Source organism: Callorhinus ursinus, unplaced genomic scaffold (genome assembly GCF_003265705.2).
Source record: "Callorhinus ursinus isolate GAN/ISIS: 27379988/994484 unplaced genomic scaffold, GSC_fseal_2.0 scaffold3, whole genome shotgun sequence".
In the NCBI taxonomy this organism is placed as follows: domain Eukaryota; kingdom Metazoa; phylum Chordata; class Mammalia; order Carnivora; family Otariidae; genus Callorhinus; species Callorhinus ursinus.
In genome coordinates, this window is record NW_027397065.1 from 2,034,659 (window position 1) to 2,062,263 (window position 27,605).

The 27,605-nt window shown below is 34.2% G+C and overlaps 1 protein-coding gene across 1 annotated transcript in view; it reads left to right on the forward strand.

Annotated features, from left to right (window-relative positions):
* The window catches only part of XRCC4 (X-ray repair cross complementing 4), a 245,684-nt gene that overhangs the window by 143,383 nt on the left and 74,696 nt on the right, over positions 1-27,605 (forward strand). Inside the window, exon 7 of the mRNA XM_073887725.1 lies at positions 120-264. Coding sequence (XP_073743826.1) covers positions 120-264 — 145 coding nt within the window. The remainder of the gene's footprint in view (positions 1-119; positions 265-27,605) is intronic.

Genomic DNA, 27,605 nt, shown 5'->3' on the forward strand with positions numbered 1-27,605 from the left:
TGAATTTTTTAAAAATAGTTATACTGTATTTTAAGTGTCACTTCATATCAGTGCAGCAAGTTCTTACAAATTATATGCATAATTTTGTTGGGTTACACTTTTATGTCATTTTATTTTAGCTACTTTAAGAGGAGATGATTCCATTATTTCAAGTCCTGATGTCACGGATATTGCACCAAGCAGAAAGAGGAGGCAGCGGATGCAAAAGAATCTTGGGACAGAACCTAAAATGGCTTCTCAGGTACATGGGCCTCAAGAAAAGAAGTAAGTCATTTTATTTTTTGCCAAATGATGAAATATCATTTGAAAAATCTAATATCTGATCTCAAAAATTATATTTTCATTTCTGAGTTTGCTTAAGGCTATTTTTAAAGAACAAGAATTGTGATTTTGGAAAGTGTAAAATGTTAAAATCAATATATTTTCTCTGGTATTTGGTTAGTTCCTATTAATATTTAAAGCAGAAGTGCTAAAAATATAAGCAAAATGTTTTTTTCTTGTGGTTTTTATAGATTAATTAGAAATGGCGTGTAGATACTAAAAATATTAGAATCCAGCTTGTTTTCAGTAAAGTGTTTCAATCTAATTTACTGCTTTAAACAGACCCATATAGCATTTGAATTAGCTACTTGATTTGGTTATGCTTGGAATTTTCTCAAGTGAGAAGTCTCATTCTAGTCATCTATTTCTTTCTATTAAATTTTGGAATTACATGCTTTATTGTTAGAGTTTTTCACTCTTTCATTCACATACCCTCCTTTGATCTGCATCCCAATTTAGTTGTAATGAGTTGAGGACTTGGGATAATTAACACTTTATTGTAGTAAAACAGCATTTAAAAGAATAATTTATCAATTGAATCCAAAATGAATGTGCATATCATTTGTATGTTTGGATATATGCATGTGTGCCCTTAGAATATATTTCTTTTTCTGTAAACTTTTTATTAACTTTTAGCGAGTAGTTATTAAACAGTAGCCATATGACAAATGATGTTACAGGTCATTGGTTTCACAGTGTGAAATGAGGACCTCTGGGGTTATCCGTAAGCTCATCCCTTCTTCAATTCCATACCTGTGTGGAATATATTTCATATAATGCAATTAAAATAACATGTCAGATCTGATGGAATGCAGGGGCTTATGAGAATCCAACTCTTTTCATTCAAGCCAGCCATGAAACAGATATGCAGAAGTGTAAAAGATTGCTCTCACAAGAGTTTTTGGGAAATATAATGATCTTTCATAAAGAATATGACATCCGTGTTATCATATACTGGGTTTATTATTACTTTTAAATGAATTAATAAAGATATAAAAATTTTCAGGTTTTAATTTTTTTTTTAAGATTTTATTTATTTATTTGACAGAGAGAGAGACACAGTGAGAGAGGGAGGAGCAGGCTTCCCACAGAGCAGGGAGCCTGATGCGGGGCTCGATCCCAGGACCCTGGGTTCATGATCCTGGGATCATGACCTGAGCCAAAGGCAGACGCTTAACGACTGAGCCACCCAGGCGCCCCTTAATTTTTGAATATGATATAGTACACATAAACAAAAGCTTTTGAGGTCCTCAAGAACTTTTAAAAGTGTGAAGACGTCCTGAGAGCAGAAAGTTTTAGACAATGAGGATACCAAGACAGGCACAATCCAAGCCTTCAGGAAACTGATGGTTTGATAGGAGGGAGTTTTCAAGTTTCTTGTTTGAAAATAAGCATTGTACAGTTAATAGTGGAATTATTTTGTTTGTATATTTATCATTGGGTTTTTATTCTCTCCACAATTGGCCTGATCTGTTGGTACTTGAAAATGCCTTTATGGTTTTATGCCCTTATGTCTTCAGACAATACATATAAAAACCCAATGTGTACTAAACTCTTAGTGATTTGTGTTTATCATCTGAATTTATTCATTAGCTCATAAACTGCTGGCTTCATAGAATTCAAAGGTATTGCATTATCTCTTTTAAATAATGAACCAAAAATATTTCCAATTTGCAAACATTAGAGCAGCCAGGCTAATCCTATAGATTAATATGGGAAAACATAAAATTACAAGCAGTTTGAAGTATTCAGTATTCAGGAAACTCTGTACTTCATTCAGTCAATCTGTAAGCAAATGAGCAATGAGAACCAGTTGTGTGCAGACATAAACTGGATGTTGAAGATTCAGGAGAATTTCAGTAGAAACAGATGCAGCCCCATCCTCATATAACTTTTGGTTTTACGTTTTTTCTGATAAAGATTTCAGGGTCTGAGGGAAGACTGAAATATATTGGTTTTATGTTAGAGAGCTGCACCTTACGTCTTTTCACTCTGTGTGTGAACGACATACAAGGTTTTGAGGTTACTAACATTTTCTGATTACATGATATTGCTTGAACAGCTTTCCAGTATGCATGGGACAGAGATGAAGAAAGTTAAATCTGAATCAAGACTAAATATTTTATTTAGACTTTTTAATAAATGCAGTGTGTTTGTTTCTACCAAATATATGCAGTTAATGTTGTGTTCCTTTTCTGTGTTTTAATAATCGTGCCAGTACTTATTTTGTATATTTTCACTACTTTAAAAGTTGATATAAACCATATCAGCTTCTTCAAATTGTCTGCTAATTATATTACTTTGGACCTTTAGGCTCAACTGGCCCTTACAAGAAATGAAAAACATATGTTAGATGTCAGGAAGAATTTTAAAGATGAAAGGAAATTTAGTTTAACATTTATCAATCCGATGGTGAGTGGTTGATACCCTGCTTTACAATTCCTCTTCCTTTTCCCAAATAAAGCAGAAAGAGAAATTATATTTTTTGTTTTTATTTTATTTTTATATACTTTTGGGTTTTGTTTTTTTCCATTTTGAATACAGAAGGCTGAAATTTTATGGCTATTAAAGTTTAAAGTCCTAGTTCTTTCCCAGTCTTCTTCATCAAAAATATTAGAAAGCTTCTACAAAACAAAAAATAAAAACAAGCTCTTAACTGTGAAGAAAAGTTAAAATAGGACATTCTCAAATACTGATGATTAACCCTTATTTTATGTTTTTTAAATTTAGACTACTACCTATTTCCTAACTTCCTAAACACCTTTTTTCTCTGATGATTTCTCATGTACCTCAGTTAGGCAAATATACTCTGTAGCCTCCCAAACAAATGCAGATGTGGATGTTTACTTCTTAGGGCTGAAAAGATATTGGCCCCTAACTCTAAACTTCTTAGTGTCCTAAGCCCTCTTTGACAAATTCTGTGGCCTTTAGTGCTTTCAAATATTCCCACTGGGCATCTTCCATATTTTTTCTTTGGCTTCTCTTGGCTTCTTTAGCTCTCCACCTCAAAAACAAAGTGGAGGAAGGGAAAATCATAGGTACTCTGATTTAATTTAAAAAAATTTATGTCTGCTACTGGATTTTGTGCAAGTCATTGCCTCTTTCTGGAATTTCGTTTTCTCCTTTGTAAAGTGAAAGGATTGAACTAGATGATCTGTAAAATCTCCCAATGTCTATAATTTTATTATACTTTCAACTACTACTTTCAAAACATGAACATGATTCAGCAATAAATTACTCACCCATTTATTAGGTATTAGCAATTAAAATTCATGAAAAATATAAGATTAAAAAATACAGATATCTATGAATGAGAAAATTGTCTTTTAAGTTTATATATTTATGAGTATTTCACAATGTAAAAATTTTAGTACATTTCTATATGCCATGGATTACTTTGTACTCTTAAAAAAATCTAAATACTAAGGTATACTAATACTAATCCATAAAACAAAATCATGGTAATTTTTACATTTATTTAAAATTTATTGTGATACTGTCATTGGTACAGTGACAAGCTGTGGGAGAAGAGAGAGATAGAAAATAAATAAGAATTGTGGTAGATGCTTTATATGTGATCCCTCATTTAAATCTCACACAGATCCTGCAAGGTAGATATTAATTTACCCTTCTTACAGATGAAAAACAACTCAGGCTCAGAATTACATTTTATTTTTCTAGAGCAACACAACCATTGTTTTATTTTAAAAGCCTGTGCTTGGTTCAATGCCTGAAGGGGCTTATAATCTATTGAGAGACAGAGATATACACAAATAATTTTGTGGTTACAAGAACAGAGTGAGAGGAGAACACCAGCCTTAAGATTTTAAATTGGAGTGTTATTACAAAATTTTAAGTTATATCATAAGTGGGAGTAGTTTTAGGACATTTTATGTGAATCTGAGACCCACTTTTGATCTATATTAGAGAGGTATGCTTAGAATTAATCAATGGGGTCTCTAATTCTATCTCACCAGCGTGACAATATTAGAAAATCAGAATGTGTTACTTACCTATCATATTTAAGTGTGTTCATGGTTAAAAAGTATAATAACCTAATTCCTTATGAATTAATATGATAGCATTATGAAACAGTAATTGTAATTTAGCTGCCTTTGATAAAAATTGCATTATTTTTTAGCTGAGAGAAGTAAATCAATTTGTAAGTAAACTTTTAAAATTTCTGGGCAACTATGTATATTAATTATGAAGAGAACTTTGTAATAAAGTTATTTTTACCAATAAAACTAAATAGTGAAATACACAGTACAGTTTTTAGCAGAAAACATGACTAATAACTATCATGGGAATGTTTACCATATTCTATAAGATTTTATTCAAATATCTTGTTTATGTTATATTAAGGATAGAAAAGTGAAGTCAAACTTCATATATTTGCTTTTGATAAAAAGTATGCCTAAAACTTCAGGAATAAGATTAAACTAAGTACTGAAGCCATATAAAGACCCAAGTCTGTTCAATTTCTTCATTCTCATTCGCTCTTACCTCCTTTCTACATTTTTCTACGGTAGAAAGACAACAGATTTTTCTTCAGATAGATGTAAGGACCCAGACAAATCAGAGGTGACTTCTCAGAGTGTCTGGGCTCTAAAATACCATTTAATGAGTGGATAGCAATATGATTAGTGAACAACTAGATACCTTCCACACAGGAAAATTTAGCAATTAATTTGTCAATAAATGTAAAAGCTATAGTGAAGATAATTTCTCAATAGATAATCAAATGTTAACATAAAGTAAAATTCCACCCTTAATACAAAAACAATTATTCTTTAGCCATATAAGAAAATATTAACAAAAACTAGGAAGCTAAAACTGCATTTTTAATGGTCACAACTTTTAAAATTAGTCTAGTGTGTTTAGTAAGTTCTAAAAAATGTGTCACTCCGAGTGTCTTAAAAATATTTTGTAACTGAAGACAAATGTAATTTTCTAAGTCCTTGAGTTTACTCTAAAAAATAACGTTACCATCTTAAGTGGGAACTATTTACTATGGAAATATTAACCCAATTCTGTCAAATAATGCAAAAATTCTATTGCACAAAGATACAGAAAATTTAAGTAACTTATCCAAGGTCACATACTGAGTGATTTTAAATAATTATTCTGTGGATTAATGAAAACATATTCTCCATTGTTCATAAGAGTGAGAGCTGTCTTCACGTGGATGAGTAATTACATCTCGCCAAATATGGCCATAAAATTAGTTTAATTATTATTACTGTCTATTACTGTTAACTGTTACTATCTTACTAAATTAAACGGTTACTTCTGCATCAACCAGTCACTAATGTTTATGGAGCTGTTTGACTAATGGTGTTTTCTTTCAGTTTACTATACTAAAATAGGTTATGTCTGTTTATAAACGTGCACTACATGGTAAAAGCACATGAAATATTTGGTTGTATATCTCCTTAAATGTATGTTCTAAGGACATTCCATAGATGTAACTCTTAGATGACCATTTTCAAGAGTTTTCAAAATTCTGAATACTTAACAGATTTTCGATCTAAATATAGATATTCTACCATATTGTTTTTCTTTGTATTCTTAGCCATGTTTAAGTAGAAAAGATTAAGCTGAGAATGAATGTATTATACAATTTTTTATACTTCTAGTGAAGAAAAATTGCACAGAAAGTTTTGAGTTTGTAGTTCATGATACCATGGTGTGTTAACCATTATATACCATTAAATTTATCAGGGAAGTTTTACTTTATTACTTGTTTTCAATTCTAAGAATATGCTTGATTTCACGTGTTTATGTCAGTCCCTCACAATGTCATTTCCTCCGTATCTTCTGCATTAACCACTGAGTAGAGTTTATATTCATTGTATGACTATTACATGATCTCACATTGACTAAAGAAGTACACAGTAGGTGCTGTTTGTTGAGAAGAAAATTCTGACTGTGGTTTTCCCTCATTCATTCATTCATTCATTTAACAGATGCTTACATGCTGAGCACGAGGGACATACTGCTGAGATAGGTCCTGATCTCATAAAGCTTAGTTTATATGAGAGAAGATAAGCATTAATTATATCATTACATCAATATATAATTGCAAACTTTTGAAGGATTTCAAGATTTAGGGTAAACATGACAAGGGGGTGTGGCTTGAGGCATCATCTGAGCTCTAATTTGAAGGATGAAGAGAAGTACAACAGCAGAGTAGAGAGCAGAGTGCTCAAAATCCTGAGGAAACAGCCTGGGAGCGTGCACCAGGTGGAATGTGTAAGTGGTGATGCTGGGAGAGCTAGATGGGGCGGGGGGAGTGTGATGAGGCTGAGGGCTGCTCAGAGGCCACACCAGGCTGGCTGTGTACTTCTTGTTAAAAATTCAGCCTTTCCTTGCATACATGTAAGCATTTTCATTTCTCACACCACGGGGGACTTTTCTTCTGTCTTCCCTGCTTTTTAATATGGTTTTTAAACTCAAGTTCTTAAGAGTTAGAAAATATCATATTGAATAGAAAACTCTTATATTTTGGTCCTTTTTGCATCTTCTTAGATATAATCATTTAAGATTATCTAAAGCTATTGTACCTAGTTTATTTTTCTTTTTTTTTTTTTTAACTCTGCTTTCAAACTGCTTAATGTACAATTTTGGATTCCCAATAATACAACTTTCATTGTCTTGAAACACAGGAAACTAGAAAATTGAAAACATACTGAAACTTATGTAGAGTGCTCACAGGGATAACAGCTTAAATTGACATGTGTTAGTAGTCCTGAGGTGCAGAATTGTAGTGCTATTTTCCCTTTTTATGGTAAATATAAATGCCTTTTTTCAGAAATATCTTTAGATCTTTGAAGAGTTCCCACTTCTAGTAAGACTCTGAACTCCTTGAATGTGGTATATGTTGGTAAATATTCATTAAAAAATTTTAGTGTGACTAAGCCCCACAATATGATTATGCTTGGGGAACGCTCATCCTGTTCTTTCAACTAGCATCAACACTAAGAGTTATTCAACATAACCATATGCTGTACATACCTTGCTATTTACTATCTTACATCAGTTGAAACTGTGATTTATAGAGTTGTTCAGTATGAGTTTTTAATCCTATATATTAAACAAAATGTGCCAGCTGAAAAAGACTACAGAAATTATAAAATTACTTTCATATTTGTATACTTTATTAATATCAGGTAAAATACTGATTGTAAACAAGATATAAAATTACTCTATAAATATATAAGGGCACAATACATATCTCAATGAAATATAACTATGTTCAGGCTTTATTAGGCACTCAGTTTAACTTTTTAATGAGGTCATATAATACAACATAATACCCATGGAAGATTTTTTCATTTAAAATTCTTTAAATTTTCGGAGCTCTTACTAATTCTTCCAACATCCTAAAAGAGTGAATATAATAAAAGTCTATTTGTAGCACTCTGTTGGTATGACATTAAGTCAATTATGGCCAGGTGGACTAGTGGGATTATTTTAACAAATTAATCCATTCATTATTATTTGGCTAAATTGAGTCAATGTCCCAGTTTTACTGAAATTAGCAACCAGTTAAAAAAAATGAATGAACACAATGCTCAGATTAGATTATTTAATTAATACTTTAATGCTTGTCGTATCTTCAGCTGTTTCACCCCATTTCTCCCCAGTTTTGCTTTACCTTTTTCTAGATGTTCTGTTTCTCAGCTCTGTAGGTTCTCTTTCTTGAAAGCAAACTAGTTTTAAGAGATACTGAAATTAGCATCTGAACAAGGGGCCTATAAATGAAAACTTTGCCTAAGAATTAAGGCTCCGACACTGAGAAAAGGTGGCCAAGGAGAGCCAAAGCCTTGATGCAACCAAATGAAGATTGTGCTGGAGACCAAGACAGGGAATCAAACATAGGGATATACCATACAGGCATTGTTACCAGAACTGGAGTATAAAGTTCTTATCAGAAATAATACTAACTTAATTTCGAGCTCCTTCTTAAGTGATCCTTAACTAGAAAAAACATTAGTCCCTGTGGCCAGAAGAGCTAAATATATAGAAGGGAACAAAATGCCCCCACCTCTGAGGTTTTCAGGAAGAAAATCAAGATGTTTATTGAAGTTAGATGATAATGAGTCCATAATTTATTATTTAGAATACCGTTAACATACTTCATTCTATAGAATATGCAAAGGAGATCTTATCAGGTGCTCTGTAAGGGGTTCCATATTCACATAAGTTTATAAATGGTTGTATACCATAGCTTCCACATTTCCATGTGCTCCAACCCATAGAACTTGGAGATTTATATTTTAAAGGCTCTGAGAAACCCATAGTAAATAATTCATTTGACTTTGTAATCACTTTTCAAATGTACTTAAGCAGAGGATCCTCATGCAATTTGCCTCTCCCCTCCCTCCCAAGAAAGGCTTAGTAACAGTCCAAAGGATAATATTCTGTATGGCCCTAGTTTGGAATATGAACTCTCAAAATTCTCAAATATCAATGATTTTAGAAATATAAGAACCTTTAAACCATAGTTATAGAATGTTGGGCATTGAACGTATCTCAAGAAAAAAAACTAGTGTGTATATGGGACCTCATGAGAAAAGAAAATTGGTGCATATATGGGCCCTTCCTCTGCCACTCTCCGCAATCCTACTACTTAGGGAAATTTCCTGCTTGTCCAGCATATGTCCTTGCTGGGAGCAGCAGGATCATTTTCTAAGAGACTTCTAGTGATTAGCACACATTGAGTATATCTCAAAAGGAACAGTTCTGCATAATCTCAACGGCAGGATAAAAACATTAAAATAATTTGGGCCAAAAATACAAATAAATATGTGTGTAGTCTTTTGATACTTTTGTATAGTCTTTGTTTCTGCATGCTAACAAGTAAAAATATATAGGTTCAAAACATTGTGAAGATGTCAATGCTACCTAGAGCAATCTACAAATTCAATGCAATCCCCATCAAAATACCATCCACTTTTTTCAAAGAAATGGAACAAATAATCCTAAAATTTGTATGGCACCAGAAAAGATCCCGAATAGCCAGAGGAATATTGAAAAAGAAAAGCAAAGCTGGAGGCATCACAATTCCGGACTTCCAGCTCTATTACAAAGCTGTCATCCTCAAGACGGTATGGTACTGGCACAAAAACAGACACATAGATCAATGGAACAGAATAGAGAGCCCAGAAATGGACCCTCCACTCTATGGTCAACTCATCTTTGACAAAGCAGGAAAGAATGTCCAATGGCAAACAGACAGTCTCTTCAACAAATGGTGTTGGGAAAATTGGACAGCCACATGCAAAAGAATGAAACTGGACCATTTCCTTACACCACACACAAAAATAGACTCCAAATGGTTGAAAGACCTAAACGTGAGACAGGAGTCCATCAAAATCCTAAAGGAGAACAGAGGCAGCAACCTCTTCCACCTCAGCCGCAGCAACTTCTTCCTAGAAACATCGCCAAAGGCAAGGGAAGCAAGGGCAAAAATGAACTATTGGGATTTCATCAAGATAAAAAGCTTTTGCACAACAAAAGAAACAGTCCACAAAACCAAAAGACAACCGACAGAATGGGAGAAAATATTTGCAAATGACATATCAGATAAAGGGATATTATCCAAAATCTATAAAGAACTTATCAAACTCAACACCCAAAGAACAAATAATCCAATCAAGAAATAGGCCGAAGACATGAACAGACATTTTTCCAAAGAAGACATCCAGATGGCCAACAGACACATGAAAAAGTGCTCAACATCTCTCGGCATCAGGGAAATCCAAATCAAAACCTCAGTGAGATACCACCTCACACCAGTCAGCATGGCTCAAATTAACAAGTCAGGAAAGGACGGATGTTGGCGGGGATGCGGAGAAAGGGGAACCCTCCTACACTGTTGGTGGGAATGTAAGCTGGTGCAACCACTCTGGAAAACAGTATGGAGGTTCCTCAAACAGTTGAAAATAGAGCTACCATACGATCCAGCAATTGCACTACTGGGTATTTACCCCAAAGATACAAATGTGGGGATCCGAAGGGGTACGTGCACCCCAAAGTTTATAGCAGCAATGTCCACAATAGCCAAACTGTGGAAAGAGCCAAGATGTCCGTCGACAGATGAATGGATAAAGAAGATGTGGTCCATATATACACAATGGAATATTATGCAGCCATCAAAAGGAACGAGATCTTGCCATTTGCAATGACGTGAATGGAACTGGAGGGTGTTATGCTGAGTGAAATAAGTCAGTCAGAAAAAGACATGTATCATATGACCTCACTGATGTGAGGAATTCTTAATCTCAGGAAACAAACTGAGTGTTGCTGGAGTGGTGGGGGGTGGGAGGGATGGGGTGCCTGGGTGATAGACATTGGGGAGGGTATGTGCTATGGTGAGCGCTGTGAATTGTACAAGACTGTTGAATCAGAGATCTGTACTTCTGAAACAAAGCAATATATGTTAAGAAAAAAAAAGAAGATAGCAGGAGGGGAAGAATGAAGGGAAGTAAGTCGGAGGGGGAGACGAACCATGAGAGATGATGGACTCTGAAAAACAAACTGAGGGTTCTAGCGGGGAGGGGGTGGGGGGATGGGTTAGCCTGGTGATGGGTATTAAAGAGGGCACATTCTGCATGGAGCACTGGGTGTTATGCACAAACAATGAATCATGGAACACTACATCAAAAACTAATGATGTAATGTATGGTGATTAACATAACAATAAAAAATTTAAAAATATATAGGTTCACACATCTCATGCAAGGCTCAGCTATGATTTAGTCCTCTATGTGATGAGTAGCTTTTGAAAGTAAAGACTTCTAGCATATTGTTCCAAACAACCTTAAAAAATTATTAAATTATAACTTTTCACAGATGTTGCTCCTTGAACTGTAGGGAAGAAGTTTTAACTGTGTGTTCTTAATCAACCTGTAAGTGGTCCTATTAATAATTGTGTAGCTGTAATATTTTAGATTAGAAGCGGGTGGCAAAAGAGTACACATGCGCACACACACCCTCCTCAGATTAAGTTTATGGTTTAATTAGCAAAGGTTACACAATCTTATCAAAGCCCACATAGCTACAAGGACCAGGAAAAGACAGAACGTATTTTAGCACAGTTATTTCCCCACCTCCTCGAGTGGGGTTAGGTATTACACAGCCACCACTGAGATGGTTGGTATAATATATGGTCTTCTTGGACCCAGGAAAGCTCAATTCTTTCCTTTTTAATACTAGAAGCTTACAGCATCATCCAGGAAGAAATTGCACAATCCACGCACTTTTGTTTAGAGGAATGATTACACACGTCAGACTTCCCTGCCTACAAAAGCAAAGCTATCATGTCTTTCAAAGCTTTTCAGGGTCCTAGAGTGCCCAATTCTTCACAGTAACCCAGGCACAGTCAAATAGAGTTTTAAATAAAATATTTACTATTAATAAGATTCTTCTTATGGTGGAGTTTTGAAGAAACATGTTTGTTTGCCTTCTGATACATTTCTTTCTATGTTACTATTGTCAGTGTTATAGTTTATTGAAAACAAAACCCAATAGTAGGGAGGGAAAGAGCCCAGTGTTGATCCATTTACTTATTTATTTATAAGTAAACTTTTTTTTTAAGAGTATTTTTAAGTTCACAGCAAAATTGAGCAGAAAGTACAGAGTTCCTATATAACCCTGGTCCCCACACATGTAGGACCTTCTCTACTATCAACGTCCCCCAACAGAGTGGTACAGTTGTTACAATTGATAAACTTTGATACACCATTATCACTGAAAGTCAGTAGTTTGCATTAAGGTTCACTTTTGCTGTTACACATTCTACAGATTTGGACAGATACATAAAGACAAGTATACACTACTATAGTACCTTACAGAAAGTTTCACTACCTTAAAAATCCTATGTGCTCCACCAGTTCATCCCTCCCTCTCCATAGTTTGGCCTTTTCCAGAACATTATATAGTTGGAATCATACAGTATGTAGCCCTTTCAGAGTGGCTTCTTTCACTTATAATAATATGCATTCAAGATTCCCCCATGTCTTTTCATGGCTTGGTAGCTGATTTCTTTCTAGCACTGAATAATATTTCATTGTCTGGATATACCAGAGTTTATCCATTTACTTACTAAAGGAATCCATTTATTTTTCAGGATTACCATGTTACTCCATATTTATAGGTCTCTTCTTCTACACTTTATTTGCAAAACGAGACTCATACCATTTATGATGTAGTCTGCTGTTTTTAAACTATACATTATAAACATTTTATATTTAGTAAATACATTGCTTCTATATCATTTTATATTTATAATATTCCATTGTGTAAATGTACCATAATATCTTTAACCAATTCCCCTCCTATACATTTAGGCCTTGTCCACGTTTGTATTGTTACAAAGAGTGCTGTATATACTTATACATAAATTTGCACATATGACTGATTATTTTTTTAGACTGCATTCCCAAAAGTAGAGTTACAAGGTCAGAGAACATATGTACTTGTTAGTCCTTTCTTATGTTTTGCCAGAATTCCTCCAGAAGGCCGTAGCAATCCACAGTCTTACAAGTCGTGTTTGCCTTTTGTTCTGTTATTTTCCAGTTCATTTTGATCATTGCCAGATCATTTTAATTATTTAATCAATGAATATCTCATTGCTTAATTTTTATATTTAACCATTAGAGAAGTCTAGTGTTTTTCTGGTATTTATTCACTATTGGCATTTTATCTTTTGTTTACTTCTCTGTCCATAACCTCAGCTGATTTTCAGTGGAGGTCTTTGTCTCCTATTGTTTTAAAAGAGTTTCATATACCTAAAAAATTAATCTTTCTTTTTCCCAGCTCATCATTTGCCCTTTAATTTTTGTTAGTGGCATTTTTTATGTATATAAGTTATTAGATCAATCCATCAATAATAATGATAATATTTAATATTGATTGAATATATATTATGTCCTACATGCTGTTAAGTTTTCATATGCAGTCTGTCATTTAACTGTACCCATTTCATAGATCAGGAAGCTCAGATCTAGAGAGATTAGATAATTTGCCCAAAGACAAGTGGTACATCGTTGATTTTGAATCTAGGATCATCTTATTCCAAAGCAAGTTCTTTTAAGCTACTTTATTATACTGTTCAAAAATAAAATAGTAACTAATATATGTTTGATTACTTATGCCAGGTTATGAGTTAAGTACTTCAATTCCATTAACTTATTTTTTTTAACTTTCTCCACAACTCTGAATTAGGGCTCTATTTATAACCATATTTATTAAAAGCTAAATAAAGATGAGTTTCAATGAGGTTTAACTGCTAGTTCAAAATTCCTACAGTTACATAGTAGAAATAAAAATGTAAGCTCTGTGAGTGCAGGATTAGGTTAATAATACCTCCTGCCTGCCTTTCTACGTGAATATCAGGGTTAGATGAGATCGTGTGTATGAAAATACTATCTAAGTTGGATGCTCTAGGAATACGATGCATTGTTATTTTTAAAGTGGTATTATCCCTGGGTTTTCAGTTAAATCTTGGAAGTCTGTTCCCAAGAAGGAAACTTGTGTTTATGAAATTTTCAAACCTGGAGTGTTTCCTTTTCTCATAACTCTTAAGGAACTGAGGATTGCCCAGAGCTTTCTGTGTGTTAACTCAGCAAATTTTCCTACTTTATTGAGCAATCAATAAGATAATGTTGGAGGAAAATAATACAATTGGAAGACCATGTTTTAAAAACAGTTGATTAATTTGATATACATATGTATATATGCATTTGTATTCTTTTATATCTTATTAATCATTTAAGATTTAATTTTCAACTTACTCAAGTACTTATACATTTTTTGTTACAGTTCAATCATTTCTATCTGCCATATTAAAATATAGTATTTGGCCATCTTACTTTTTCCAAAAGGATCTGCTTTCATGTTTATAACTTAATTCTTAAAAATTCCTAACAACTTACTGTGATTTTTCTAGTATAAACATCAGTGTATTTGAAATTTGTGTGTGCATACATGTGTATGTTTAATTTTTCTGGAGAATATAATTTATCAGGTTCAAATTTCTAATTCTTAAAGATTTTTAGTAACTGAACTTTAGAAGTTCTTTAGTGTCAAATTAGAGACGTAAAAAGAACGTGCAATTGCTATATATTTACTTTGGTCATTGTGAGCAAACCTCATTTTTTATACAACTTTAATTTTATCATAATGTTTATCTTAGTTGCAAAAGTAAACACAGTGGTGGTTTTAAAGCAAGATAGGTTTTTATTAGCTTCACTCTGTGTTTACCTAACTGTTCAGGCTGCAGCTCTCACTTTCCTTGCTGCATGTTTTGATTAATGGCCCCCTGGACTTGTTCCAGAATATACTGATTATGGTCAGTGCACTTCAAAGATGATTTATTAATTGTGTTTGCATCAAAATAATTAAGTAAAGATTGATCATAGGTATTATTATAGGTTTGCCAATAAGATCAACAGTTATATATATGTATTTTTTTCAGCAGTTATATTTTAAGATAAAGTTTCCCTTAGTGGATTTTTTTTAACTGTACAGAAAGGACAAAATATTAATATTAAAAAATATGTATATTCATTATTAACCACAGCTTTGTGGCCTTTTAATTTAAAGCATGATGATTAAGTGTATCAGGGATTTAGTCTTATAAGTGCATGTATTTTAAGTTCTGTTTTAACATAATTTCAAAATAATATGTTTCAGTGGAGATTACATAGATGTTTAAATAAGTATTTCCTTGTTTATAACTTACCCTGGGAACAACCTTTCCTACAATTCCCTCAGGCTGTTACATGCACTTAGATTTCAAATAACTGACTTGAATTTCTGTTTAAAATAATTTTTAGTAGGAAGCTGTTATAATTTTCTGTGTTTTAGGTAAAGGGAATTTATCATATATTTCACATATATAATATTCCTATTCGAAAGACTTAACATCAAATTTCTCTAAATTTGGTATGATCATAGTTATTGCTTCAGGCGTTTGTTCAGTGCTCTATCAACAAAGAATAATGTGTAAATATTCATTATACTGGTCAGAGGAGTTATTAATCAAAAGAAATGACTCCTTGCTCATAATTTATAGTTCAGTATTGAAAGAAAAATAGGTACATTTATTTTTTAATTATTTGGTATGCTATATTCAAAATACACATTTTAACAGTGAAATTATATAACTTTAGTCATCTACTGTGATATATAACTAAATGTTAAATAGGTATTTTGTTTGTATTAAAACATCGTGAAATGAAGTAAAATGTTTTACCACAATGGAACTGAAGGTTGTTTCATGTTCTAAGCTTATGTGAAAGTACAAACTAGTTATGTCAAAACAAGAAGATATAAACCCTGTAAGTAACTAAGATGTTAGCAAATGGAGTAAAAAAAATAAAATATGAGAATAAAAAACAACAAACAAAAACCTAAATAAATTAAAAATATATAATAATCCATAAACATGATTCAGTGATTTTGTTTGTTTTTGGTAAATCATTACTAAAGGACAAAGAGCACAGAAATGCTTTATTTAAACATCGTTATTAAAAATATTTTCAGTAAAATTTGAGGACAAATACTTTGTTTAGTTAAAGATGTTTTACAATAATTTCATTTCTGAACAGTTTCTAAAAATAATTTCTCTAGATCAAACTTATGCATGTTATTTTTTAAAATATTATTTTTGTGATAAAGGAGGATAAATTATAAGTGTGTTGAATAAAGCAGTGTTATCGTCACCAGTATTATTGAGTTATTTATCCTGCATACACCACTTCTAGAAATTCAGAATAAAGAGGATGATGTAGGCTATGTCTTCAACAATCTTTGTATATGATATAAAATAATGAAGGAAGATTAATCACTAGAACACATTTATCTTTTTCTTTTGGCTTCTTTATATTTCCTGACAAACTGTCTTTAATATATATATGACTAAAATGTGCCAGATTCCATAGTAGGTATAAGAACCATGAAATTTCAGAGGAGGGAGAGTTAGTATTCTGTAAATCTGTAAAATAAGATGTGATAAAATCAGAGAAGACTGACTAGATGTTATTTAGTTTGACTTTGTATAGGAATGGATGTTTCTAGACACATAAACTGAAGAAGGATAATGCAGAGACTAATATTGAACCCAGAATCCTGAGGCCCCTTCTTTTTTTAGTAATAGAACCCCCTTCCAAAACCCGTGCATCCCCAAGTTTTAACAGATTGTGTGGTGCCAAACTAGAGGCTACATTTCTCAACTTCACTGGCAGCGAAGTACGGCCATGTGACAAAGTCCTTGGCAATGGGATGTGAGTGGAAATAATATGTATAATTTGGGGATCTTGCTCTTAAAATGAGTGGGTATACATTCCTCCATTTTCCCTTCTCAGTCCGTTTTCTACCTTGTGTGGAAGGAAGACATCTTAGGAGATGGCAGAGAAACAAGAAAGGAAGAATCATAGTCTCTGGACAGTCTTGTGGAGCAGGGCAACATATCCACTGGGGACTACCCAGCTACCTCTACAGTATTGTGAGAGGGAAAAATAAAAGTCTAGCTTGAATAAGCCATGTTGCTTTTTGGATCTCTTTGTTACAGAAACTTGAGATATTCCCTAACTAAAAAGAAGGACTTTCGTGTCAGACGAACAGAATACAATAAGTAAATGCATGGAGGAAGAGTCTGGAATATAGGGGACCATTGACCATATCACGAGGTGCATAGACATGTTGAATGAAGCTGGTAAAGTAGGTGGATCTCAGATCACAAAGGAACTTGAATGCTAAGCTGATTTATTTGGATTTCTTTTATGAATGCAACTAGAAACTGTTAAAGGTTTTGAGCCAAAGAATGGCATAATAAACAGTGCTTTAGGAAAATTTTCCTGGAAATTATATATTTGTTGGAGGGAATGTTTACAGATTGTCAGTGAAGATAGGAGGATATTGCAGTAGTCCAGGAAGAGTTAGTCTGAAGAAGGATAGTGATTATAAGTGTGAGTGTGATTGGAAAGGAAAGGAAGAGATGAATTGAGAAACACTTAAGATTGCTGTCTTACTGCCAAAGACCTTGGAAGCCTTATCAGTATTGAAAGCTATTTGTTAAACATGGTCTTTATCAAAATAAGTCCTCTGTCTTTAGAAATCAACCTACTACAAAAGCTGGATAAACAGAGCTTGGTGGTCATGGGCATTGACTTCTGAAAAGACTGGGAAAGTTTCCTTTCCAGTATATACTCAATTATCTAGGTATATAGTACCTTAATATTATATTATTTTACTTCTTTTCATTTATTTAAATTTTTAAACTTAATTTAGCATATAAGTAAGTATGTTAATCAGTAAGCTATCTTCAAATCATACTTTTAAGAAAGGTTGTCACTCTGGAAGGTGTATGTACTACAGCCTCTGAATACCTTTCTTGATGAAAGGGTTCTTGTTAGCTCCAATCACAGGAAATACTCCTTTTGGACATGTGTCATGTATTTTCATTTCAATCTGAAGTTATGGGTTTCTCTTGCTTCGAGATATATGAATTTCTTATGGACTACAGAAAAAAAAAACTTTTTTGCCTTACAATCTACTATGGATTTAGTGCTGATTTTATGGAGTGTTTTGCCTAGGGCCTAGATATATGACTTTCTAGAAATTTCCAGGCTGTAGGGGATAAGATAGGTGTTACATTCCTGAGTGAATCTGACAAACTAATGAAGTTAAGAGATAATGTTATAAAACTGAGCTGGCCTGTATATCCCTATTTCAAGGAAACCATGAAAATAATAATTATTTATTGAAGTTTATTTTTGGTTAAGCAATAAACGGTGCCATATAAGGCATAAAAACTGGGAAAGAGAACATTTCATTTGTTCTTAACTGTTATATGTTTAAGTAAGACAAATGAAGATCTCAGTATTCTTACTGAATAATAACATTGTATATTGTATTTTTATTTTGTGCACTTGTTTCAGGTAATTATTTTATTAGTATTAGACTGGAATTTATTGATTATCTAATAAAAATATGCAGCCACGTAAACGTCACATAAATGTTTTGTGGGACAAAAGGCTTACAGTGTAAATGGAAGGAAGCCCATTTCACCTAGTAATATCCATCAATTGGCCCTAGAGGTGCCTTTTGTATCATATCAGATAAATCGTCTACATTAAAGTCACTCATACAGAGTGGAGTGATGTTATAAGTGCATACAACTTATGCGTATTCAGCATACACTGTCCATCCTCTTCTTTGACCATAAAGAGGGTCTGGGGAGAAAGATACGAAAAAGGGCAATTTAAATAGTTCTGGACATTCTTTTCAGACATATTCCTGGGAGTGAATATCAAGTAGGAGACATATCTCCTTTCTCGCTGTCTGAGTTTCTATTATCTTTCCATAACGAACGGCACATTTAAAAAGAAACCTTTTTCATATAACATTGCCATTAAACAAAGGCAACTACTTTATATCTTCTACCACTGGATGGAAAACAAATAGCCATTTATCAAAATAGATGGAAAACTCTGTAATGCTGGGCTGATTGAAGTCGGTATATCATACTGGAGTAACAGTTTCCTAAGGATTTTTCAGGATACTGTGATTTTCACATTAAGTCCTACAGTTAGAACCCAACCCCTAAATAAAATAGAACCCCATTTAATATGGAAGCCATTGCATCGTCTTAAGTTTTTTCTTCTGTGAGGCAAAGCGCCTAAATGTATCAATATTCCCCAGGTAAAACATGCTTTTCGTGTGGTTAGTCTTTTGGTTGGAGTTGCCTTTCAGTGAATGCATATAGTTTGCTAGTGTTCCATTGAAGTCGTGTTCCCAGAGCCTGCTTATATCTCAGATGTGGTGTGATCTGTACAGAGAATAATGGGACACCATACTTCTGTTAATGTGGGATGTTCCCCAGCTGTTAACACTTTTCATTCCTAAGACATCACTAATTTTTTTTAAAAACCTACTTTAAAAAGATAAGTACAATGGTCCTGAGTTTCTCAAACTGCAGTCATGCCCAGGCTGTGTGATTTGGGTCAAGTTATCTACTCTGAGCCTCAATATTCTAACTTCTAAAATGGGAACAGTAATACCCACCTCATTAAAATTAATGAGATGATAAATAAAATGTGCCAAGCACATGATAAATGCTCAGCATTAGTTACTACTGCAGCTCTTGTTCGTTTTATTTTTCCCTTCCAATGTCTAGATGAGTTTAAAGGCAGATTGTCTTCCAAGTCAATTACTTACAAAAATTATACTATCAAAAGCATGTATATTTTATTATGTTTAATAACTTACAATCAAATGTTCATCATCTGAAATTCCTATGCTTTTGGCTTGAGAAAGTAGGTGAGTGGTACAGTTTTCAGACAAGGGATGGACTAAAAAAGAAGCAGGCTTGCAGAGCAGAAAATTGAGAAGTTTTGTTTTGACTAGGTTATATTTAAAATACTTAACAGACATCAAAGCAGATATTTTTTTTTTAACATATAATGTTTTATTTGTTTCAGAGGTACAGGTCTGGAAAAAAATATATAGTAGGAAGGGAAAAATGAAGGGGGGGAATCGGAGGGGGAGACGAACCATGAGAGACTGTGGACTCTGAGAAACAAACTGAGGATTCTAGAGGGGAGGGGGTTGGGGGGATAGGTTAGCCTGGTGATGGGTATTAAGGAGGGCATGTATTGCATGTAGCACTGGGTGTTATATGCAAACAATGAATCATGGAACACTACATCAAAAACTAATGATGTAATATATGGTGATTAACATAACATAATAAAATAAAATTTTTTTTAAAAAGCAAATATATCAAGATATATGAGTGTGGAGTTCCTGGGAGAAGCGAGGTCTAGAGATAAAGATTTGAGAGTCCTAAACATTTGGGATGTATAGTTATGATTTTGAAGTGAGAACAGTCAGCATAGGTGGGTGTTTCTCTTCAACAAGGCTTGAGTAGCTTTTAATGTGGCGCTTTAAACAATGATACGATAAAGATAAAGAAGATACTATTGTAGTGCTAGATTCTGTGCTTTATTCTTTAATAGATTATAACAGCTGTAGGAAAATGAGTTCAGTTCATTTCTAATTATCAGTCTTAGATTATATGTGGATTTAATAGCTAGGTGATTCCTTGCTGGGCTCTTAACTCAATTTTATTTTCTGTTCCTGACAACTTTAGTGTTAGATCAATTGGGTTTTAAATTTATATATAGTACTGGGGAGAAGTTCCAAAGTACACTTTAAATGGAACTATTCTCTTCCTGTATAATCATTGAATCAAAAGAATTTTTGGGGAGCCTTTTAAATCATAGATTCCAACTTTATAGTCCAGGCAAGTAGAAAAAAACAGATACATGAAACCATAATAGAGCAATTATTTGCGTGACTGTGATAGTCATTAGTTCTGTTCACCAAATATTTCCAGCTCTCTGCCTTCTGGGCATATGGTAAAATTGCACTTCAATAACTGTAGTTGAGTGAGGCCATGAGACTAGGTCTTACCAGAAAGTTTTGATTAAAAATGTCATGTGTAATTTCCGAGCCAGAGAACTTTCTTTCCTTCTGCCATAGTGATTGGCAGTGTTGGTAGCTGCCCTGTCATCCTAGGTCTTGGAATGAGGAAAGCAGAGTGGAGCCCCCAGGCCACTCCTGAAGGACTTATGAGAAATGTTGAATGAGACATGAATGCATGGATGAGAAATTAAAGCGTTGTTGTTTTTAAGTCACTGAGATGTTGGGGTACTTGCTACTACAATATAGGTTAGGTTTAACCTGAGTGATGGAACACAGAGACTTGTCCAAATATAGCATATTCTTAGCACCTTAAGCATTCTTCACAGTACTGTTTAAAAAATAAGGAACCACAGACAACATTGAATCCAGGTTCAGCCCCAGTGCCATAAAGTGAATATCTACACCTTTACTCTAAACAGAGGGTCAGAATAAACCACTACTTAGCTATGTTTTTACAAAGTTAAAAACATAGAACATATTTCCAAATGTTACAATTGGGAAGTTTCATTTTCTCTCAATACCAATGTCATTGTATAATATAGAAACTTTAGGGAAACTATAAATTCTTCAGTGATTTTACAAACAAATTAATATTTTTTGTAATAAAGAAAAATAGCATTTTCAGGTTTTTCTCAAGCAGGTAGGAGTCATCGATTTTATTATTCACAGAGCTATTCAACAAATGGTCTTTTATAAGCTCATCTTGTGCCAGTCAGACAAATGGAGTCCAGCTCCCACTTAGAAGGTTAAGAGAGAAAACACTCAGAGATTTGACATCACTTCACCCCACCTAATGACTTCACTTTCCGTTTGACTTTCTTTTTGTTATTTATTGAACTAAAAAATGTACTCTGCAAATTAAAGCTGTAGTCTTTGCTTCCACCAAGTATGCTGAGATTAACCACAATGCAGATGATCCAAAAATTCATAAATTGAGTAAGTTTTAGTCATAGAATTTTTAAGGTGGAAATAGAGTAAGATAGTCCTTTCTCTTCCTTTACCAAATAATGATATCTTTATCCATTGTTTAGTTGTAAACTGGCATAGAACTTTAGCCAAATGAAGCATGGTAGGAATTCATGGTCAGTGTCTATGCCCAGTGTCTTTCTTCTCATGATTTCTCTATATATTACCTTTCCTGGAGTTTATTTTAGTATAGTGTTTGCTTACACTACACGAATAGCATTTAAGGAAGAAATTCTGGTATTTCAAGCTATTGTTTGCAAGACATCTCCTCTGTACTTTATTAATGGCAAACTAAATAGTATTCCACTTAAAAAGAAATCTTACAATATTGGTAAAGGTATAGCAATATCAAGTAAGGAGGTAGGAGACCCGCATCCAAGTTTCAACTGTGTCATTTACTAAACTGTATGCATTGTTTAACATCTTTCAAATCTGTCTCCTTTCTATGACCCTGTCACTACTTTGGTTTAAGACCTTGTTACATAGCTCCCTTCCAGACTTCACAGAGCTGCCAGAGTGACCCTTCTAAGATGTTAATCGCTTCAAGTCTTTTAATGAGTCCCTACAGTTTTCAGGATATGGTCCAAACCCTTCAGCGTGGTACACAGAGCTTTTCATGAGCTGCCCCTTGCCTAACTCTGGTCCTGAGGTTGTAAACTGGTGGGCTATTAGCAGAATTCAGCTCATATATGTGTTTGGTCTGGTTTGCACCATGTTTTCTTAAAAATTTGGTATAAATGTTAGTTTAAAAACTGAGAGATTTCTGGCTTCTCTTGAAATTCGAAGACTATCCTCTCACATGTTGGCAATTGGCTATTCTGACTATTCTCTTTAGAGAGGACATTCACTCTTTAATTTACCACAGTCCTCACCCATTGACATTTCACCCCTTTATGTAACTGGTGGGCATTTGAGTTTGCATCTCCCTCTGGCCTTTGCTGCAGTCAGTCTTTAATGTTCATTGTTTATAGCTTTGAATTATAGACCAAGTTCTTTCAAAGTTTTATGCTTACTCTTGCCTGGAGTGTCCTCCTGTCCTTCTGTTTATTTATCTCACTGACCCATTCACTTCCTTCAAAGTACACTATAGTTGTTGTGCTCTTCAGAAAACTTACCCAACCTACCCTTCTGATGTACCCACACCACCTTACTCTATCACATTGTATAGTATTTGATTTTTTTGTCTGAATCCCTCATGATGTAGTAAAGTCCTTGGGAGCATAGACAAGTGTCTAATTTGTTTTTATGTCCCAGTTTGGGCTCAAAAGAGCCACTGTCGGCCTCAGTGTCATCATTTATAAATGATGAGCATGTGATCATAAAGGAGATCGTATGACCTTGAGGGGTTCCTCTTATTTGAAAGTCTGCTCTCTCGTTCGTTTTTGGGAATCGGGTCAGAGGCTGCTTTGAACAGATTTTAAACAGAGCTCAGATACATACTAGACAAGACTCAAGGGAATTAGGGCATGTGGTGGCCTAAAGCGCTAAGTAACAAAGGTATTCCCCTCCAAAAGGACCACATGCTTTGGTTAGTCATTCCTACATAGAAGCTGTGTAACAGATCATTGTCTAAAGGCAGCTAAAGGCTAATCTGTTAGGCATTTGATGACATTTAACGGAAAGCAAATATTGGTACTTCAAAGAGGGCATCTATTTAACCTTAACAGCAACCTATTCAGCATCATGAGGAAGAGAAAGGGAAGATGAGGAAATATGTTAGACAAATTAAATCTGATTCAAATGCTACAGCTGGGGTTAGTTGCCATGAAAAAAAGAATAGAAGATGAGTACTTCCTGCCAGTGGCAAATGGTTTGGGAGGAGATGATGATCAAAGTCAGTTCTCATGACAATGAATGCCTTAAAACTATCTGACCCAGAAATTCTGTCTCCAGGAATTTATCCAAAAAAAAAAAAAAAAGGAAAGAAAATAACCATGAATGTCCATAGTGAGCTGAATGTTATCTATAACAACAACAACAAAGGAAACAATTTAAATGTCCAGTATAGGAAATTAAGTCCATGGTTTTATTATTTTTTAAAGATGTTCTTTATTTGAGAGAGAGAGGGAGAGAGAAAGAATGCTTATGAGCAAGGGGAGGGGGAGGGGCAGAGAAGCAGACTCTCCGCTGAACAGGGAGCCGGACATGGGGCTCCATCCCAGGACCCTGGGATCATGACCTGAGCTGAAGGCAGTTGCTTAACTGACTGAGCCACCCAGGTGCCCTAAGTCGGTGGTTTTAAAACAGTACTTCTTAGAGTATAGGGTTCCACAGGACTGTGTTGATAACCATCTCAGGAAAACCTGGCCTTTCATTACCACTTCAACTAGAGTAGTTTCACTTTTATTTGTTGTATATATTAAGGTTACCTGTGAAATTTTCTTTAAAAATTCTGCTCATAAAAGTAAAAATTTGAAATCCACTGGATTCAATAAATTACAATAATTCATGTAACTATATAAGGAAATGTGTGTTAACAATTCAGGTTATCTTTGGGCAGTGACTAGTTTTTTTTTTTTTTCCTTACTTGGATTTGTCTCTATTTTCCACATTGTCTGCAGATAACATATAATTATATCTGTAACCAAACGAAAAATGGTTCTTGAAAAAAAATTAGTTGACAACAATAAAGAGTACACAAGACACTGAAAAGTTCCCAACTTAGCATTTTTGGCATTCAAATCATAGGTTTTGTAAACCTGCTACCGTTTGGGATTTTTTTCCATGAAATACCATAGGTTGTTGAGAACATTGAAGATACAGCCCAGCCCCCTCATTTTATATTTGAAGAAACTACGATCCAAAATATTTTGGTATACAGAAGCTAGAGCTGGGAGCCTGTGATCTTCTGATGCCATGTGTTTTTTCTACTATCTACCCAACTTATAAATAATCATATTTATTTCTTTTCTCTCATTTACGTCTACCTTGCTGGAGCATTTACCATTGTGTTAGTTCTTGTTTTTTTCCCTATGATTGAAAACTAATTTTTTTTTTGAAGTGCCAGTGGTCAAAACTTTTCTATTTAGAAAAATTGGCACAACCTAGGACATTAAAACGTCCTAAAATTGTCATATGACTCATTGTTCTGATTTATACAATTAGAGTTTCCTGATCTACTTTATTTCTCTAATTCATTAAATGTGTATGTTCATGCAGATTTATAATTTGGTGTTGGACTGGATTGACCTCAAATCATTCTCAGAGTTTGCCTTCACTTTTGGCATCTAAAAGGTAGACATTAGATACATGTTCCATCTGCCCCACCTTCCTCCTCAGACATGAATGTCCTTGGGAAACACTCTGTTTTACTTGTATTTTAGGATCTTAACTCATCTCTGAGTTATCTTGCTATGAGTACACTTATCCCTTCCCCCAACTATAATGGCTTTGTGTAATTTTTTTTTTACATATATGTATATATGTCAGTACTTTCCCGTGATTCTTTTTTGTTTTAATGCTGAGACATGAAAATTGGTAGCCAGTTGAACTCAGAGACTCTGGACAAACAGTGTGTGGTAATGTGTTTCAAATAAAGGGAAATGGGAAGTTTCAGAAACATCAGTCACTCCCCCAAACCCCTTACCAACCTCCAGCCAAACAAAACAAAACAAAACGATAATTCATAATGAAAAGCAATCAGAATAAATACATGGAGGTCTTTATTTAAGGTGATATTTGTTATTGATGTTCCTATTTATGAACAATCCTAGAAATGAGAGGCTTTCTAGAGCATTCTTTTTTAACCATTTCCTCCAAGTATCTTGACATCTTAATTAAAATGCCAACCTTTCAGGCTTGTATCATATAAAGAATATTTCACTTAAAAGAATTGCAGCTTAAAACTGAAGTCATTTATACAGTTGTTTTTTACTAAAATAATTCCTTTGAAGATCACATGTAGTAGATGTGGGGTAAATTTTAAAATATTTTTAAATGTCTTGGTTTCATAAACTCTTTTCTGATTTAGTCATTCTAAGTGTTTTAATACATTAGAGCTGCTGTTCATTTACTCTGAGAATCAAGCACAGAAGTTCATGGATATAAAAGTGAAATAAGGTTTGTAAAGAATCAGTTTAATAACATGGACTTCCATGCAAATATATTTTCTTATGGTTAACCTTTGATATATATCAAAGTGTTTCCAAAGAAGCATTTAAAGCTAGGAATGACAATGCCACTAGCTAAAAATTTTAATATGAAATATTCTTATGACACTTCCGCATTAAAATTTAGGTAAAATATCTGTAGTATATACTTTGAGAATAGTAGTACTACCTCATTTTATTTTCCAGATACTATTTAAAAAAATATTTTATTTATATTCAACACCATACAACTTTTAAAGCATACACATGCATATTACTTTGTGTAGTTTTTATGTAAACCCTGTGAGAAAGGGAGATTTCCCATCAAAATTGAGGATAGTGAGGTGGGTAACATACCCAAAATTTCATGGCTGTGCACAGGCCTAGAACCTCGTGCCTTATTTTATATCCTAGTACCTGCCCAGCATTACTTCCATGAACCTTTTAGCCTCTATAAATGAATATGTATACCCTAGAATTTCTTACAGCTTAACAAAAGCAAGTTGCAAACTTGTACATGTATTATAATGTCAGTTATTAAAAAACAGGTCAGGGCGCCTGGGTGGCTCAGTTGGTTAAGTGACTGCCTTCGGCTCAGGTCATGATCCTGGAGTCCCGGGATCGAGTCCCGCATCGGGCTCCCTGCTCAGCAGGGAGTCTGCTTCTCCCTCTGACCCTCTTCCCTCTCGTGCTATCTCTCATTCTCTCTCTCTCAAATAAATAAATAAAATCTTTAAAAAAAAAAAAAACAGGTCAGAAAATAGCAGTTATTTTCTCCTGATACATGAAGGCTCTGAAAGTTACCTATAAACTGTTAATGCTAGCTACCTGTGATGTGGGTGAGGGGTAGAAGTGGCGGCATGGCGTTGGTGGTGTAAGTGTCTCAAAGATCTCAGTGTTCTCTGAAGTACAGTCTAAATGTGTTCATGTATGGCTTGTGGAATTAAAACTAATTTTTAAAAAGTTTCAAGAATGGGGACTCCTGGGTAGCTCAGTTGGTTAAGTGTCTGCCTTTGGCTCAGGTCATGATCCCAGGATCCTGAGATCAAGTTCTGCTTTGGGCTCCTTGCTCAGCGGGGAGCCTGCTTCTCCCTCTGCCTGCCACTCCCCCTGCTTGTGCACTCTCTCTCTCTCTCTGGCAAATAAATAAATAAAATCTTAAAAAAAATGTTTTAAGAAAGTACAGTTGGATTCTGGAAGTTATCAAACTATACCAAGAAAGAGAAGGGATGGAAAGACAGGTAAATGGCTGGGGGTGGGGGGCTGTCTCTGCTGTTTCATGAATAAAAACAGGTCATTACACTGTCTTTGGAATCTATGTAATATTTCATACCTTGTTTTGACCTATTGGTTGACAGAAATAAAGGAATTGAATGTAAGCATCTTTTCAGAATCATTCTGATTTGTTCCTAGTTTTGGGAAATACTTAGTAATCAAAGAGGAATTGGCCGTGATGCTATATTGTGCAACAAATAAATATCAATTGAAGAGGGGGTTGTTTCATCACAATAACCTTGGCAAATTAAAAGTAATAAATTTAGTTGAAAACCATGAGTATGTTCTTGTAATTCTGAGCTGTATAAATTTTTTGGGGGGGGAGGGGCCTGTTGGTAATTCCTTTGGGCTTTTTCTAAGGGGCGGAGGTAGGGACTGATTACCTCCAAATTCACTCCACCCTTCTGGAATGTAACATCTGATTTACAAAAACTGAAAAACATGACTTTTCACAGG